Genomic DNA, 17,929 nt, shown 5'->3' with positions numbered 1-17,929 from the left:
TCTTGTAAATAATTAGACTCTATAATATTTTATAAACATTTATAAAATCTTTATATAACATTTAAACTATTGATTTTAAAAATAATATCTACTGAAAATAAGACGTACTACTAATTTTCCTATCCTGCTCACCTTTGCGTGGGCTGAGAAGCGCTCCATCCACTTTTGTCAACAAAGCTATGTCATCATCTTCCTAGTCGTGTGATTGCCGAGCGAATATAAAACATATAAGAATTACGGACGAGATGAAACGAAAACTAATAATCTTGCCGCTTTTAGGGCTATTTGTGGCGGGCTGCGTCTGTGGAGATGTCGACGAGGAGGTGATTACGGGCGTTGAAAAATACAGGATCGAGGGAAAAGTGATCCGTCCGGATGCCTCTTCGCAGCTGAGCCCCTCCGAGTGGTTCGCCAGCACCAAAGTGTTCACCAACAGCGGCCACTATGGGTTCCTTAGGTGAGTTTGCAACTGTAGGGATGCATGTCCAAGCAGTCTTAGCCTTTGGCCATAAGTTAGGCTTGTAGATTGTTGCTTGGGGCTCGGCCTCGTTAGTTTGTATGTTTCACCTTCGTTACGGCGCTGGATAATCCTGATGGGTTCTGGCGTTACGGCGCTGAATAATCCTAATGGGTTCTGGCGTTACGGCGCTGAATAATCCTAATGGGTTCTGGCGTTACGGCGCTGAATAATCCTAATGGGTTCTGGCGTTACGGCGCTGAATAATCCCAATGGGTTCTGGCGTTACGGCGCTGAATAATCCTAATGGGTTCTGGCGTTACGGCGCTGAATAATCCTAATGGGTTCTGGGTTACGGCGCTGAATAATCCTAATGGGTTCTGGCGTTACGGGGCTGAATAATCCTAATGGGTTCTGGCGTTACGGCGCTGAATAATCCTAATGGGTTCTGGCGTTACGGGCGCTGAATAATCCCAATGGGTTCTGGCGTTACGGCGCTGAATAATCCTAATGGGTTCTGGCGTTACGCGCTGAATAATCCTAATGGGTTCTGGCGTTACGGCGCTGAATAATCCTAATGGGTTGTGGCGTTACGGCGCTGAATAATCCCAATGGGTTCTGGCGTTACGGCACTGAATAATCCTGATGGGTTCTGGCGTTACGGCGCTGAATAATCCTAATGGGTTCTGGCGTTACGGGGCTGAATAATCCTAATGGGTTCTGGCGTTATGGCGCTGAATAATCCTAATGGGTTCTGGCGTTACGGCGCTGAATAATCCTAATGGGTTCTGGCGTTACGGCGCTGAATAATCCTAATGGGTTCTGGCGTTACGGCGCTGAATAATCCTAATGGGTTCTGGCGTTACGGCACTGAATAATCCTGATGGGTTCCGGCACTTGGTCTTCAAGACCCAAATTTCATAATCAGTCTAACCGGACCCCTGGGCCTTCGGTACTGGCGTAGGCTAGCCTAAGCAAGCACGTCATAGCCCAATAGTCTTGAGAGCTTTTTAGCTGCCGTAGGCTTGCGAAATCTGACCCACCCTCATGGCAGAGTTAAAATAGCCTAGCCGGTAAAACTTGATTGTTCCTACACGATATACAAACCATCAGTTCTTTAGGGTAAATGGTCGTGCATGACACACATCGACCGCTGAATTTTCACTTTTCTTTTGGTATTTAATTGGTGAAACAACAAAAAAATTGGTATTTCTAAGGGTAATTTTTCGGAAGACTCAGCCAGCCATTTCCAAAGGTGCCAGCTGAAAAACCATTTTGGATTTTCACAAAAATGGCCAGGAAATGATAAGGTAGTAAAAGAACCTAAAAATATTTAATTAAACTAGGGGTGTTTACTGGTTACAATTTTGCAAATTAGTTATGGGGGCTGGTATTGTCTTACCTTACAAGTCCTTATTTTTCTCTCTGCTATTAGGCATTTTAGATTTATTGAGAAGAAATTTTTGTTTTGATGTGATTTACCCAAGAAAAATATAAATTATAAAGCGGGGAGGTGGCTGGAGTCTTAACGAAAAATAACCTTTCTAAGTATGAACTCTATGTTTTTACCTATGAAATTGGTATTTCCTGTACTTTTAGGGCTGCTGATAAAGGAGACGCATTTGTTTGTTGTCAGCCAAGTGTTATTTGCCCTCTATCTCTGCCCAACAGTAAAGGGGAATGAGGGAATTCAGGGCTTTGGGTGGGGAGAACACACACAAATGAAGCGGACATGCTTACATTGTGGAAGCGTACTCCTGACGCATAAAATGCCAGGGAGCCATTCGTTGTGGGGAGGGATTGGCTGAGGGAAGGGGAGGAAAGTGGGGGAAGGCATGGAGAGAGTTCCTCACGCCCCCCCAAATGTGGGGGAAGGTGAGAAGTGGCAGTGGGGCCAGGCAGAAGGTTCATCGCAGACGCAGTATGTGCAGAACATACTGGCACCCAGGAAACAGGTGGAGGGTAGGTAGTAAGGCATTAGGAAGGTAGGAAACTCAACCAAGCAACAAGCAGAGGCTTAGAGAATAACAGGCCGGCAAAAAATAAAACATCATCTCCTTTACCAAGAGCCTTATAAGTACAGGGAAAACCAATTTCCAAGGCACCAATCAGTCCTCAGCAGTTCGAACTCATAAAATAAACTTGGAAAAAAACACCATTCGATATTCTAAGAAACCGTAAAGCCCCAACAGACTTACCTTAGGGACTCTGGGCCTGTTTCTGGGGGAGTAGAGTGCATTTTGATGCACCTGAATGCTTTTTTTCTGAAAATCCAGTCTGCACTCACTAACACACCGGTGGCTAAAATTCTATTTTATTTTAAAAGGTTGTGGTCTTGAGGCAGCTGAATTAACATCATGTAATTGCCATAATAATATATGTTAAATTTCTGGTAATTGACCTAACAGTTCTTGCAGGTAAAGGCCAAAGAGTGGTGAGTTAAAGGCTCAAAAGAGCACTAAGTTTATGGCAAGGACGTAGCTGTTGTACTGAAACGAAATATGCAGTTACAGTAAACCCCCTTATTTGTGGAGAATGCATTTTCATCCATGTTGCGAATACCTAAAATCTGCAAACACTTAAAAGCTCAGCTTCAAAATAACTTGCTTAAATTGTAGAACTGTTTCCATTTTGATAGTTAGAAAAAGAATGCTTAATATAAAAATATATCAGTCGTGTTCTACTGAACATCATTTTCCAAAACCCATCATTTGTTGGAAAAGACAATGGTTGAAATATAAGCAAAAGGTATTCAGTTTTTATCTGATTTATGGTTATAAGCTAAAAAATTATACATTTCTCGTTTAATTATTTATATCAGCTAATTTTGCAAGGTTAACGTTACAATTGACTTTTATCATTTTCATTTACTTTTTTTAAAGAGAAATTGGACAACAAACAAGAAAAGCTGGTCTACTGTAATTTGGTATTTTGTACCTGATTGTATGGTAGCCTAGCCCACATTATACTGGAAATATTTTCACAAATATTGTCGTATCGGTATTAATTGCAACATCAACATAATCAAATTATCAGCTTTTCCATGGATCTTTTCAAATTTTATAGTTTTATTACAAAAAGTGCATTTAATCATGAAAATCTTGATTATATATTTCTCAGTGAAAAATTTGAATTACAAATTCTCCATGAATAATGTTTATATGTTCCATGGAAAATCTGTGAATTGTGAGAACGTATATGTCTATTTACTGCCACAATATACCAGTTCAGAAAGCTAATTCTTGTTTTCTATTCAATTTCTTTTTGTATTGAATTATCATAGATAGTCTGTTTATATCCAGAATTAGCTTGTTTTAATAATTACTATACCATACATGCATTAGAGTTGAAATTATAGTGTAGGCTAGAAATTAATATAGTACATGGTACTGCATACCCTAGTGTAGGCCATTTAGGGCATGTTTGTTTTGTTTTTCCAAAAAAAATTCCGTTTTTCTACCTAACTTGATTTCATCATAATACCTGTTAACTTTAGCATTTTTATCATTTTATTTGTGTGTTTGAACTAAAAACAGTAGTTCTAAGTGTTTTTTTTTAAGCCCAGGTTTTTTATTAAAATTTTACTTTTGCAGGGGGTTATTTACTGATCCCCGCATCCATTTTACTGTTGCTATCCTTCCTTCTCTCCAGCTGCAGTCATTATCCAGGATTGAACTTTTTTCTCGGCAGCCTGCACAACTTGCCAGATTACCTTTAGCATTTCTGTCTTTTTCATCTTTTAGGAAAGCCTTTGTCAAATAAACTGGTTAATCGGAAAATATATCAGTCCTGTTCTACTGAAGCAGTTTTGTAACCTAACTCTCACTTGAATTGTTTACTACTGTAAATGGTTGAAATACTGGAAACCGCCTTCCTTTATCCGAGTCTCTGTTATCCTCTCAAGGGTTCTCCAGTCTCGTAGTTGTTTATGGCTGTCGCTTTATGCAAGAGTTTTCTCCTCAGCAACAATTCTTTTATCATTCTCATTTGGACCATCTTTTAACTAGAAGATGGAACAAAGTCTGGAGGAAAAGAGCTTGGTTGATTGGACAGTTGGGGCTCTCTCAAAGAAGATAGAAGACTGTACCACACTTCAGGAAACTTTAAAATACTTTGGGGGTCTGGCTTATTGTGATGGGCCAGTGATTGACACCCGCAAAGAATTGGCGACCATCTGTAAATTAGGTTTCTCAAGACTACCTTTGGGTGCTTGTATTTTAATAGTTTTGTCACAAAAATTCATTTAATCTGTTTGCTGATTTGAAAATCTAGTGATTCCCACAATAGACTGTGGAAAATAGTAACAGCCAAACTCCAGAAGATATCTAATGGACCTTATATAGTCCACCAAGAAAACTAGGATCCCTGAGACACGAATATTCAACTGGGGATTTCTGCTACTGACATCTTCTCCGTTGTAGGCAAAGCCTTTTCAATTACTTGTTTGATTCAAGTCCCATCTTTGTATTGAATTATCCGTAAGTCTGTCTGCATGAAACCTCCAGAATTAGCCCCTATTAATCAGTTATCTGTCCTTGTTCCAGTGGAGCAAGACTTTCATAGTTTTGACTAGGTGGAAGAAGATGAATGTAGAGCCATGGTACTAAATACCTTAAAAGCTAGGCTATACAATCCATTTCAGAGATATGTCCTTTCCAACAAAAATGGGTTTTTTGGAACCTCAGTAGGCTCGGAGGATTTTGACCTGTCTGAGAATTTTTTAGCTTTTTTTTTTTTGTGCTGTTTGAACTGGTCAAAATAGGCAGTTCACAGATTCTACAACCTCCTCTTCATGGTTCCCAAGTCATCAGGAGGATGCAACAACCTGGAGGAACAGTGCTCTGAACTTACTTTGTTCAAACAACGTCTTTCAGAATGGAAAGCCTTTGCCAGTTGGTCCTGTCAGCCATCCACCAGGGAAATGTCTGGGATGGTCAGATTGGCATGCAGGATGCACCTCTTCTCACATTCAGTTCACCTGGATTTCAGAAAGTATCTGAGGTTCGTGAACTGGACAGAGTCTTCCAGTTTTGGGAGTCTCTGTCTCCTCTCCACGACCCCTCAAGTTTTTACTCGTTTCTCCCCCTCTGGCAAATTGTTTTCTCCTCAGCAAGAATTCTCTCTGTACTGCTCAACGAGCTGGCTCCATCTTGTTCAAGATCTTTAAAGTGTACAGAGGTCCCTAGCTTTATTGATTGCTCAGAACTGGGACTCTAGTAAAATAAATTTCAAGAAATCTCAACAATCCCAACTCAGTCTATTCTATACTTTGGGGTTATTGATAGATTCTCTGGTTTTGGCTTTCCTTCTAACAAAGGAGTCAGAGTCAGCAGAAAAAGTTGAGACTTCTTTACTCACCCATCCTGTTTCTGAAGCATGGATGAGTCTTCTGGTGCTTGTTTTCCATCCTTCCATCAAGAAGAGTTCTGTTGTTCAGGTTGCACTTCTGTGTTGTTCCTTTAGAAAACTGACCAGTTTATTCCTGAGACTGTGGAACGCCAACATCACCCCGAAATCAAAGATCCATCCTGGTGGCTGGTGAAGGACAGGTTTCAAGAAAGTCGCTGTCTCCAATGAGTCAGACCCCGTTGAAAGTCGATTCAGATCTGGGTTAGGGCTCTTCCAGCATGGGAGCAAGACGTGGTCTCCAACCGAAAGGAACCTTCAGGTCAGTGTGAAGAAGAATTAAAGGCAATCTAGCCCCATGAGTATTTTGCAGGTCTTAAAGGACAGTGGCAGTCCATTTCGGAGAGAAACCACCCTTAGCCTACATCAGGAACCAAGATCTTTTAACACTCTACAAAGCAACTAATGAGGTTTTCTTCTGATCCACTAAGTCAAGACCTGAGTTTTGGCCCTGCTTCATCCAGGGGAAAATGAACATCCTGGCAGATGAATTGAGTTGTGGCAAACAGTTTCTACCGACAGAGCTGAGTGGACACTCAATCCACAGGTGTGCACCGACCTGTGGAAACTGTGGGGAAAGCTGTCGATAGACCTGTTTGTGACATAAAGTAACACTTGTCTTCCTCTGTATTGTTCTCCTGCTCCAGATCCTCAGGCATGGGTGACAGATGCCATGCTGCAGGATTGGTCTGATTTTGATGTATACGCCTTCCCTCCCTTCAACATGGTGAGAGAGGTATTGAAGAAATTCAGCACTCACAGCAACATGTCGATGACTTTAGTCACTCCATTTTGGCTGCCCAAGGAGTGGTTTCCAGATCTTCCAAGCCTACTGATGGATTTCCAAGACTACTTATTCAGAATAAAAATCTTCTCAAACAGCCTCATTTTCACAGATTCCATCTAGGGTTATCCACTCTTGCTCTGGCAGGCTTCAGACTGTCAGGAAGCTTGTCAGAGTGAAAGTATTTTCAAGGAAGGCTGCAGAAGCAATTGCTAAGTGTAGGCGATTATCTTCTGCTGCAGTCTACCGAGCCAAGTGGACAGTTTTTCGGAAATGGTGCCGAGAGCGGAATATCTCCTCTTCTCAACATCTGCAGCCCAGATAGCAAATTTTCTGTTATTTCTTAGAACCTCAAAGGGGTTAGCAACATCCACCATCAAGGGTTACAGGGTGATGTTGAATTCTGTAATCAATCATGGAGGAGTGGATCTGTCTTCAAATCAAGACATTGGTGACTGATAAAGTTTTTTAATACTAGTAAACAAGGAAAACATTCGGAAGTCACTTGAAACTTGGACGTTGTCCTCAAATGGCTGTCAGGACCACCGTTTGAACCTTAAGAATCATCCTCGCTTAGGAACCTGACAAAGAAGACTATTTTTGATGGCCATAGCTAAGGCTAAGAGAGCTAGTGAGCCACATGCTATTGATAAGAGGGTAGGTTTTACTCAAAGTAATGCCATATACTCGCTGATTTTGTGTTTTTTGGCTAAGAATGAGTACCCTACTAACCCCTGACCACGTTCTTTTTCGATCAAGAGTCTGTCTGAAATTCTGGGTCCAACCCATCAAGAGAGCGGGAGGTGGAGCTCGTTGTCTTCTTGTCAGACTGTCTTTCCGCAACAAAAAAAAGTTGCCATTTACCACTAATTTAGCTCATAGTGTTACCAACTGATGTTCCTACAGTTTGTATAAGAGGGAAGAGCATTTCGCTTCTGAATTCAGTAGCACACCATCCTTGAAAGAGGTTGGTTATGTTACTCCGTTGAAGGTGTTGTGACATGGGATGTGGCCGACTTAGATATGCCATCGGTGGCGCATAACAGGTTAATAATAAGGCTTTTATCTTACTTCACGGGTACTGTTTGCTTATATAAATATACTTCATAGCAAAAAAGAAAACACAATGTCTTCAATACAACAAGAAAAAATGACTAACTCGATTAGTTGTCACACTTCTGTAAGACATTTATTTAATTTGTATGGAACATTTTTTTATAGATATTTTGCTGTGTTTGCATTAATATTAATATTTTTAATTGAGTAAATCGTTGTTATAAGCACTTTAGGGGTGTACAGTGTATACTTAAGAGTAACAGTTTTAGGAGGGTAATCTAAGATGACTTTGGATGTATTGGGAGGATGGATTGGGGTGTATTTTTATTTGAACTGATATTAAATTGTTGTAGTATGATAATTCAAGGTATATTTTTGTTTTAACAATGAAATTAGTCAGTGAACAGTTAAAATATGCAGTTATAAGCTTTTTACAATAGTTTAAGGGGCACAGGGTGTAAATATACTTGTATGGCAAAAACATGCATTCAAGTATATGTACAACAATATATCGGAGTTTCCTTTATAGCAGGATAGGCCTGGGCACTTTAATCCGTTATCTCGATGAGCTACTACTACAGTGTTTTCTATAGTTAAAGTTCATAGGCACTGGATAGTCCCAGTGGAATGATAGATTTTTGGGAACCAATAATGTTGACATTTTGTCTTTTCTCCCAACAGAGAAGATGGTTCGTTTGTAATCAACAATGTTCCTTCTGGTTCTTACGTTGTCCATGTCATGAATCCTACTTATATGTATGAAGCATTGAGGGTGGATATTAACCAAAAGGGGAAAATCCGCGCCAGAGCAGTTAATCATATCCAGCCGTCAAATGTTGTCCAGGTGAGTATTTGTTAATACGTGTGTAGGTGATTAATATTTCTGTATCTGTCAGTGTAGATACTGTAATTTTATGAAATTTTTTCTTACCTCTAAACATCAAACAAATAATTTATTTTGTTTTACTACAGATGTACCATAATGCATTTAATTTTATTTATGATGTACCATAATAAATGAAAGGCTTGGGTATATGGAGAGTCTTCCCCAAACGGGATGTAATTATTAAGGGATATGAAGATGCTGATAAAATAGACGAAACTGCAATAAGTAACTTACCAAGTAATTATTTAGCTAACGATTATGCTCGCACGGAATCCTAAATTCAAAATTTGCGGTAATGAATCAGTTGCAAAGGGCGGGGTGACAGGTCCTGCCCAGTGCAACGGGGACGTAGGAAAGACTAAACGCCAGTGGCATCATTCTTTTTTATGCCACGCTGATGACACCACGCCACACTCTGCAATCCTGCCTAATTTGCCAGTTCATGCTTGCTTGCCAAATTCAGGAAGCATCCACTTTTGTTTGTCAAATCGTTGCATTTTTTATTTCTCTTTTTGCATTAGATTCTTTCTTCTGTAATTATGTTGGATGCTAGCGTTTCCAATCTTCGTTACTGTAGCGAGGGCTGTAAGACTAGACTTACTAAGATTTGCTATGATGCAGGGGGCAGAAGTGTCCGAGGGAGAATACATGTTCAGAGTGCAAGGACTGGGATGACTGTAAATGGAAGGTGCTCGAATCCCATCTGAATAGACTAGAGAAAAATAGGATTAGAAGAGCGGCTGCTCGAGCCGAAAGTAGGGCCTCTGTAAGTAGGGATTCTTCCCCTAAACCTGAGACTGGTTCTAGCCTAGCTCCTCCTTCTACTCCTTGACATACTCTCTCTCCTATTCTCAGCCCTCCCTCTATTCCTCCACATACTCCCATGCCTAGCTCCTGTGCTTCTAACCCTGATGCCATAGCCAGTCTGGAGTCCAGAATTGAGTCCAAATTCGACGAGAAAATCAGTCTGGTAACTTGCAAGCCTTCGGTATAATTTTGCCTTAAAATTAATTTTTGAATGGTGTTTTCCGGGCATATACACTCGCAAGCCGCCAATATAATTGCTTTAAAAGTAATTCTTCAATGTTTCATCATTCTTTTAGGCTAATGCAAGCCAAACTTTTTTTATCTGCCTTGGCTATTTGTGTGCTGCCAATGTAGTTTTGCCCTAAAAAGTAATTCTTGCATCTTACACAGATTACTTGCAAGCCTTCAGTATAATTTTGCCTAAAAATTAATCTTCAAATGGTGTTTCTGGGCATAGACACTCTCTAGCTGCTGATTATTTGCCTTAAAGTAATTCTTGAATGTTTTGTCATTTTTGTAGGCTAATCCAGGCAAACTTTCTTTAGCATAGGCTACTTGCAAGCAGCCAATATAGTTTTGCCCTAAAAGGAATTGTTGCATCTTACGCCATTCCTTTAGTCCAAATTTTACATCAGTGGGGTTTACATGGCGTCCCCTGGTCTTGCGGGACCTGTGGAGTCCATGGGGCAGACCGTCTATGATCCCATTTGCCACCTCAGGGAACCTTTGAAGCTTCAGGAAGCGCCAGTACAAGGTTTTTCTGCTAGTGTCATTGCTTAAACTGGTGTGGTTGCAGATGTCATTCTTCTAGCCCTGTCTACCAGTCTACGTGGGCCTTTTTTGAAGCTGGGGTTGCAGACTCTACCCCTCTTCTTGGAGACATCTATGGCCCGTTTTCGGATACCTCTTCTGTACCTGAGGAGATCTACATCTTTCATACTCCATCAGTCAAGGGTATTGATCTGTGCTTTACTAAGTGCTTAAACACAGGGCCTAGCTTTTGATGACCTTATCTGATCTTTGATGCATCCAAGCGAGGAAAGAATCCAGTCTTCTGGATCCTGGATGTATTCTGAATGACTGACGAGTCCCATGTTTGATCCCCTGCGTTCCTCTTCTCGTCAACCTTACATGGAAAACACCCTTCCGAGTGACCTCTGGCTTCGACTAGGACGCACTAGTGAGAGCCATGACATCGTTTAGAGAAGGTATTTTCACAGGGAAATGCTTTTTTCCTCATTTACCTTGGGATTTTTAGCCATAACGAGGATCTATTCAAGCTCTAGATCTGTCCCTTCTCCTTTAGGAAGTTAACAGACATCATTGACTGAAAAAGAGAGAACCTTCTTTCCAGCTACGGCTTTCGGGTTTTTACATGAACAGAATGGGACTAAGCTCACATCCTGAAAGGGCTTGTATTTGATTGCTTAAGGAAACATTTTGCCTTTTCAAGGACATCAGAGCAGCCTCTTCCTCCTTAGCTTTCAGGCTCATTTGCCCTTTACTTCTATTTAGTCCTACTGGAATTATATCTGTCCTCCTCATTTCTACTTCCATTCCACGGAGCCGTACTGGAAGTATAGTCGTCCTCCACATCTCACTTTCTTATCAAGTGATCCCAATCATCTAGCTTGCCTTGCCTGGTACCAGCTCTTGCTCCAAGCACCTGCTAGCTCCCACAAGTGCCCCCTAGCTACCACGGGTGCCCGCTAGCTCCCACGAGTGCCCGCTAGCTCCCACGAGTGCCCGCCAGTCCCAAACTCTTAGCTCAACTGGCGCCAAGATACAGCCTGTCATCAGATCATTCTGCAAGCGTTCAAGCCCTCTCCAGCTCTGTGGGAGAATGGGGGTCTCTGTCCTTTTGGAGCTTTTCAGAGGACCATCCTCTGCATATGGTGATATGGCAAGATCCGTTTCATTCACAGACTAGAACGTATTGCCCTCATGGACTCCTAACTTAGGACACACTCAGAATTAAAAGAGCGGTTTGCCTTCTTTTAAGTAAAGCTAAAGATGTCATGGTAGTCTCTACCTCTTTAGCTTGCATACATTTTATGCTTCGTACGTCCATTCTGCCTTCAAACTACTGGGAATGTAATCGTTCTTCGTGTCTCACTATTTGTAATGGAAGTTAATCAGTGTTGAATCGTTCAGTGCCTTGAGACCATTTCTATTGACTCTATAGAATTGTTTTTTCTCTTCACCTTGTCATAAGGTGTTGAGTTTTTTTGCAGAGCCAGGGGGCACATTGTACCTGAAGCACCCACCACTCTCAGTGGAAGGGTTGTGGTTTTATCTCAGTGTAGGTGACAATGTTGTCTGGTTGTTTTTGTTTCGGTGCTACACCCAGGGCAAGGGCAAGCACCTGTCATGCTTTGCTAACCATCAGAGTACTTCCTTTGCTGCAAAGTCTCACTAAGTAGGAGGCGACCCATGGCTACACTGCCACGCCAGTACAAATTAAGATGAGCACCTACCAGAGGCAGTATCCCAGCAGCTCTCTTAGCTGATAGGTAATGACAAACATTGGTTTTCAATGCTAGCAGTTTTTTTTTTTCTATTTTCAAATTCATTACATACATAATGTTTTTAGAGTAGAATATGTCCATGTATCCCACCTCCTATCAATGGGGAATCAGCTATGTAATTACTTGGTAAGTTCCCCATATAAAAATGACATTTTTTATAATAAAATAAGGTTTTATATATACTTACCAAGTAATTACATGATTGGAGCCCACCCTCCACCCTGCTGATGGACACAAGGCATGAACAGATTGAAGTTATCTGCTAAAGTTGTTCCTAATATTCACAATAGTGGGCGGAACTGGTCACCTACACAGACGTGTGAATTGTTACCCACTAAATTTTTAATTCAAGCTGCCGTGTAAAGTGAACTAATAGTTATGTAATTACTTGTAAGTATATATAAAACTTTATTTTATTATAAAAATGTCATTCTTTGTGGCAGCACATTTCTGGTAATCTCAGTTGTAATAATTTTTTTGCGAAAACAAATTAATTTGAGGAAAAAAATTAAATTGTATCATTACAAGCTACAGCAACAAATCCTACAGCATTTATGTGAAAGTTTGTTGAAATATCATCTTAGTTTTCCAATGAATGGCCATTCCTATAACATTGAGGTACTGTATATATTTAAATAGGCTCAATGACTTGAGTAGTTTTAACTGGAAAAACTGAATCTTCTGGTTCTGAAAGGGTCATGCCAAATTAAAGCATGCCAGACATGCATGGACTAGTAGATAATGATCAGCAAGAATGCAACCAGGCAGATCAAGCAACCTGGGCAAGGACAGTGGCAAGGAGTAAACATCGTAAGATACACCTTATTCAGCCCACTGGAGGAACTATTAGAGTTTCTTTACTAGATCTTCCTCTACCCTGCAGCTAGTTACAATGCTTCTTAATTTTTTACTCTTCATTTCTTATTGTCTAGCTCTCTCAACTTTTTCCTGTATTCACGTATTACCAGAACAGATTGTTGGGTTTAAAGGTTGCCAAAGAGCCACACAGTCAAGTGACTGGTTATTGTGCTATTGCACAATGTCCTTGAGACCAAACATACACACTCAATTGGTGCCCAAGCCCCCTCTCCACCCACATGGGATGTAGTGAAGCCAGACAAATGGCTGCTGGTGACTCGGACTGTAGACCTGTGTGCAAAATTCCTCATCCATAGCTCACAGAGACAGCCATTCTTGCTCTGGACTACCGCTGTGAAAAGTTGGCGCTGATACCACCTTAGCTACCATGACCCTGAACTGGTGACAAGTTTGAGTAAATACAAACTTGATTTTTTCATAAACTTAGTCGATAGTTGGGTGAAGTTGGACACGGTGCTGCTATCAAATAAGATGAAAGTCATGTGCTTAACCTCATTTTTAGCAGTGTACTTGATTGCCAGGTTCAAGTGGTCTAATGTGGCCAGCTAAAATATATTTTTCAAGCCAGAGTCATTTATCTAATGAAATTATGCTTTTGGGCTGACTACAGTGACTTGCTAAAAAAATTTTATTAGTTATCTAGTGAAATTAAGCTTTTGGTCTGATTTTGCAACCAGGCAAACGTATTTGTAAAACCGTGGCTGTTTATCTAAGATATACTGTTTTTGTTTTCATTTCTCAAGCCACAGTTTAAGCTTTTGCAGAATTTAATCAAACACAACCAAACATGTTTACACCCCTTTAGACACCTGTTTGTCAGGTGTACAATTGTGCAATATTCATTAAATAGGAGCTTGTTTTATACACTGTTTGAGCTAGCAAATTATATATATACATCAGTTAAACTACATGCATAAAAGAAGATCAGGCATGGTTTATTTTTTTAACGCATTCAAAATATTAATTTTTCAGATGCCTCATCCACTTAGAATGAAGTCTGTGGGCCCATATCGATATTATATGCAGCGGGAGCAATGGAGAATCACCGATTTCCTAATGAATCCAATGGTGCTGATGACTGTCCTTCCCCTGGCACTCATGATGATTTTACCCAGGCTGAATGACCCTGAAACCCGGAAGGAGATGGAGCAAATTCAGGCACCGAAGCTGGAAACCCCAGAGCTCTCAGAGATCATGACGTCTCTGTTTGGAGGTGGTAGCAGTAGTGGTCAGAGTCAGGGAGGTAGCCAACAAAAAATACGGTCCAGGCAAAATAAGAGGAAAGATAAATAACGGCACTCCTAACGTTTAGCACTATTTTAATTTGTGAATTACCCCTTCAGGAGATTACTGTTGTTTGATGTTTTAATGTTCTACAAGAAACTAGCATAGTATTTATGACTTGAGAATGTATATATCAACATATATATATATATGATGTGAAGGGGATATGTTGGTAGCAGAAGTGTTGTTCACATATACATGAGAAAGGATGTGAGTGTTGGTTGAATTCGGAGTAAATCTGAGATTAATTATAGATACTCTAGTTGACTATAAAGATTGAAAATGAGAGTTATTCGTGGAGTACGTGATGTATGCATGTGGTCAACTTCAGCGGTGTTGATTAAATGCCCATCTGATATGTGTAAATGGTAGAATCCTTCACAATGTATACTGTGATAATGTTTTATGTCATTTGTACTTGTAAAAAACGTTTGCTATTACAGGTATAAGCATTGGAGATCTTACAGTTATGTTTTATTGTCATTGAAAAAATAGTCCTTTAGGAGTTTATCTTCTTGATTTGTGTTACACATTTTTATTTGTTGAGACGTGTTGTTAGTGCCATCTTCTGTCTAGGGCTGCAGTCACTTTTCTGGTGTTGCAGTAAATTTGTAAGGTTGCTAGTTGAACCTCGTTTTATACAACCCATTATATAAATACCTTTTTTTTTTTTTTTTTGTCGCTGCAGTGTGGGTTTGACTATTTACCTTCACTTCTTAGTAAAGCATTTGTGCAAGATATCGCTTGGTGTTTGATGTTTTGTGTCAATCCAAAGAAGTCTTTATGTATAGGCTCCAAGTATTATTATATTCATCTTTCAATACATTTTTATTGTTGAGGCTTTTTTTTTTTGAGGTGATTTATGTAGAATGTTTTATCTGTAACTAGAACCATAAAAACTAAAAGCTGAAAATTGATAAATGGAACTTTGTGGTCACTTCATTACCAGTAACATTTAACAATTCACAGAGTAGACCACTAGAGGACATATTACCTGTAACATTTTCCCACTCATAAAGAGAAGAGTAATAGGAAAATCCTGGAGGTTACAGCTTTACGAAATCAATTTGGTAGGCATGATTCCAAGATGTAAAATGACAAATAGTTGGAGACAAAAAGTACTTGGGTCCTTACTGAGGATTGATTGATAATTTCTCATCTGCCGTTATTATAGAGAAAAGGTGACCAAAAAACTTACAAATTCCTACCCTGTCATGAAAAAAAAATTTCCATAATGACCTCTTGCTAGTAAGGAATTTCTCATGTCAACTACAGCCTATAGTGTTGTACTAAAATATTAGAGCAGAAACATTGTCTGCTCATTTTTGCAATTCAGTACATTGAGAGTTGATATGGAAACTTTCCACAAATATGTAATTAATATTTGTTAGTGGCTTATCTTGTTTGAGAAATAGCTAAGCCATTGCTGTTAATAGTACATACACTTTTTTAATGGAAGGTGTTTAAATAAATATTCTTTCAAAAATAATGTTTGCCCCTTCATTACTGTACAAGTACCATATAAAACCAGGTGGCAAGGTACTGAATTACGAGTGAGGAAGTTCAGATCAATTTATTTACATGACAGCCTTTACCAAAGGACAGTGTATTTACAGTTCAAAATATTGATATCCTTATTTTACCTTAAATCCCACACGCCATTTTTTTTTTACTGGGGTAGAAATCCTGTATTTGTAAAGGATTGAAAGACTTTGTGTATTTTTTTTTAGACTTCCTATTGAGACAAACATCTGCAATTGCTTTCAGTTAAAACTATGTACTTTTGGTTCTCGCAAATATATGACATCACAGTGATGGTGGTTATTTAGAACAGGTAACATTGAGCAACTTTTGTTATTCCTCTGCATTTGATCAAAAATTACTTTATCAAGGAGTTGCCTTTATGTCACAGACTTCAGATTTTTAAATAGTATTGAACTTGAAACTGAATGAAACATGATAAAATGTTTGTTATCACTACTTGGAGTATAAGTTTTATTGCTTTTTATAATTTGTATATATGCTATGTATGTATTCCCTTTTTATGGAAGTAAATTCATGTACATAGAGAGCAGTTACTATTTATTCAGCTCAAAAAAACATAACACCATAATTTACAATAAAGTACAACTGATATCACCAATTTTTTTCCTTCTGTGCCCTCTGACAGTACTCCTAGGATGTCACAATGCCTTGTCTTTTAAAGTTAACCACATTAGTCTTTGTTTTTTAAGTGTTTTTTGGGCCTGGCTTAACTATCTTCCCAACTGCTGCTTATAGGAAGTCATGATGAAGTCACAAGAAATATCAAATGATACATTGAGTCTCATTAGCAATTGCTTCTCTTTCATAATGACACCATCAACAGACCAATAGGCATGAGCCAAGTCTTTAGGAAATTAAATGTTAAAATGCAAAGGGTTTTCATCCTTCAACTTTACCATTACGTTAAAGTTTGTGACTCGACTTTAACGAGCAGAGTTGAAGGCGGCATCTCACCGGCTGCTCTGTTTTCTTCATTAAAGAAAAACAATCTTTCAAAACTTACAAAGATTAACATGAACAAAATTTGAAGAGCACAAGTATGTAAAAAAATAAATTGAGAAGTGGGTACATCCTAACTTGATCAATATTATTGCATGAACTAGACTTGTAGCTCCAAGACATATTTTACATGAATCTGGTTTTAACTTACAGCAACAAAACTGAAAGGCTCTACTTACAAAGAAAAAATATACAAAGTATGCAAATTTCTGCTTCCTCTTTACTCACAGCAAACAAAAATACTGGATATTTGTAAAAGACGTTCCAGGAACCCAAAAGCTTGCTTCATCCATTAAAAGTCAGAAAAGTAAACTAAAGGCAGTCCCCGGTTTACGACGGTTCCGGCTTACGACGTTCCGAGGTTACGACGCTTTTCAAATATATTCATCAGAAATTATTTCCCGGCTTACGACGCATGTTCCGGGGTTACGACGCGTCGTACGCCGATCCGACGGAAGAAATATGGCCCCAAAACGGCAGAATAATCATAATTTGAAGGTTTTTTTTTATGTAAAACTCAATAATAATGCAGTTTAAATCGTTTTCAATGCACCCAGAGCATTAAAAGTAAGGTTTTCTTATGATTTTTGATGATTTTCGACGATTTTCCGGCTTACGACGATTTTCGGGTTACGACGCGGCGCAAGAACGGAACCCCTGTCGTAAACCGGGGACCGCCTGTACACTGTATCTATTTGTGGTAACCCCCTGAGTTTTGAATATCTAGACCTACATTTTCAATAAATGCCATGGATTCTTCAACAATACTATATACCATTCCCTGTTTTCAATCCAATATAGCAAATAGCTCAAATATACACTTTTCTTATTTACCCAAGGCAATAACATATGGAAAATCATATATAATATGAGCTCAGAGTGAGCATGCAATGGATGAGACAATGTACGAAACAAGTATGAGATAAAAACATTAACCTGACTAGTTTTAGGGCAACATCTTTAGATCAACAAGTATTCACAATCAGCCACAATGTACAGTAGTTACAAAGTTGAGCTAATATACAGATTTATATGTTTTCACTTATGAAATGTTTCCATGATGCACTATGCATCTCTACTCTAAAAGTAAGGTGATCTGAAAAAATGTCAAAACAACCACTACAAACAGGTTGAGAATAATTTATCAGAAATGCTTAGAACCTGAAGTATTTTAGTTTTAGTACATTTGCATTCAGTAAAGTAATATTATCACAGCAGTCATGAGGACTTGCACTTGCCATAAAAAAACTTCAAAACTCCATAAAAAGAGAATCATCCTTGTAAACTGCTATATCTTA

General features: G+C 39.2%; 1 protein-coding gene across 1 annotated transcript; it reads left to right on the top strand.

Annotated features, from left to right (window-relative positions):
* Positions 1 to 128: 128 nt before the first annotated feature.
* EMC7 (ER membrane protein complex subunit 7) lies at positions 129 to 16,226 on the top strand. The gene is made up of 3 exons (XM_067085546.1): positions 129 to 457; positions 8,385 to 8,547; positions 13,776 to 16,226. Exons 1-3 carry the CDS (start codon positions 246 to 248, stop codon positions 14,094 to 14,096), a joined length of 696 nt encoding a protein of 231 aa, XP_066941647.1. The 5' UTR covers positions 129 to 245; the 3' UTR covers positions 14,097 to 16,226.
* Positions 16,227 to 17,929: the final 1,703 nt, after the last annotated feature.

The sequence above is a fragment of the Macrobrachium rosenbergii genome, chromosome 3 (genome assembly GCF_040412425.1).
Source record: "Macrobrachium rosenbergii isolate ZJJX-2024 chromosome 3, ASM4041242v1, whole genome shotgun sequence".
Taxonomy (NCBI): domain Eukaryota; kingdom Metazoa; phylum Arthropoda; class Malacostraca; order Decapoda; family Palaemonidae; genus Macrobrachium; species Macrobrachium rosenbergii.
The sequence above is the reverse complement of the archived record's forward strand: the minus strand, read 5'-3'. Positions and strand labels throughout refer to the sequence as shown.

Excerpts from the sequence above, each read along its gene's own strand:
- EMC7 (XM_067085546.1), top strand. The coding sequence starts at position 246 with ATGAAACGAAAACTAATAATCTTGCCGCTTTTAGGGCTATTTGTGGCG. Across the intron at positions 458-8,384 it reads GGCCACTATGGGTTCCTTAG|AGAAGATGGTTCGTTTGTAA; the intron begins GTGAGTTTGCAA and ends TTCTCCCAACAG. Across the intron at positions 8,548-13,775 it reads AGCCGTCAAATGTTGTCCAG|ATGCCTCATCCACTTAGAAT; the intron begins GTGAGTATTTGT and ends TTAATTTTTCAG.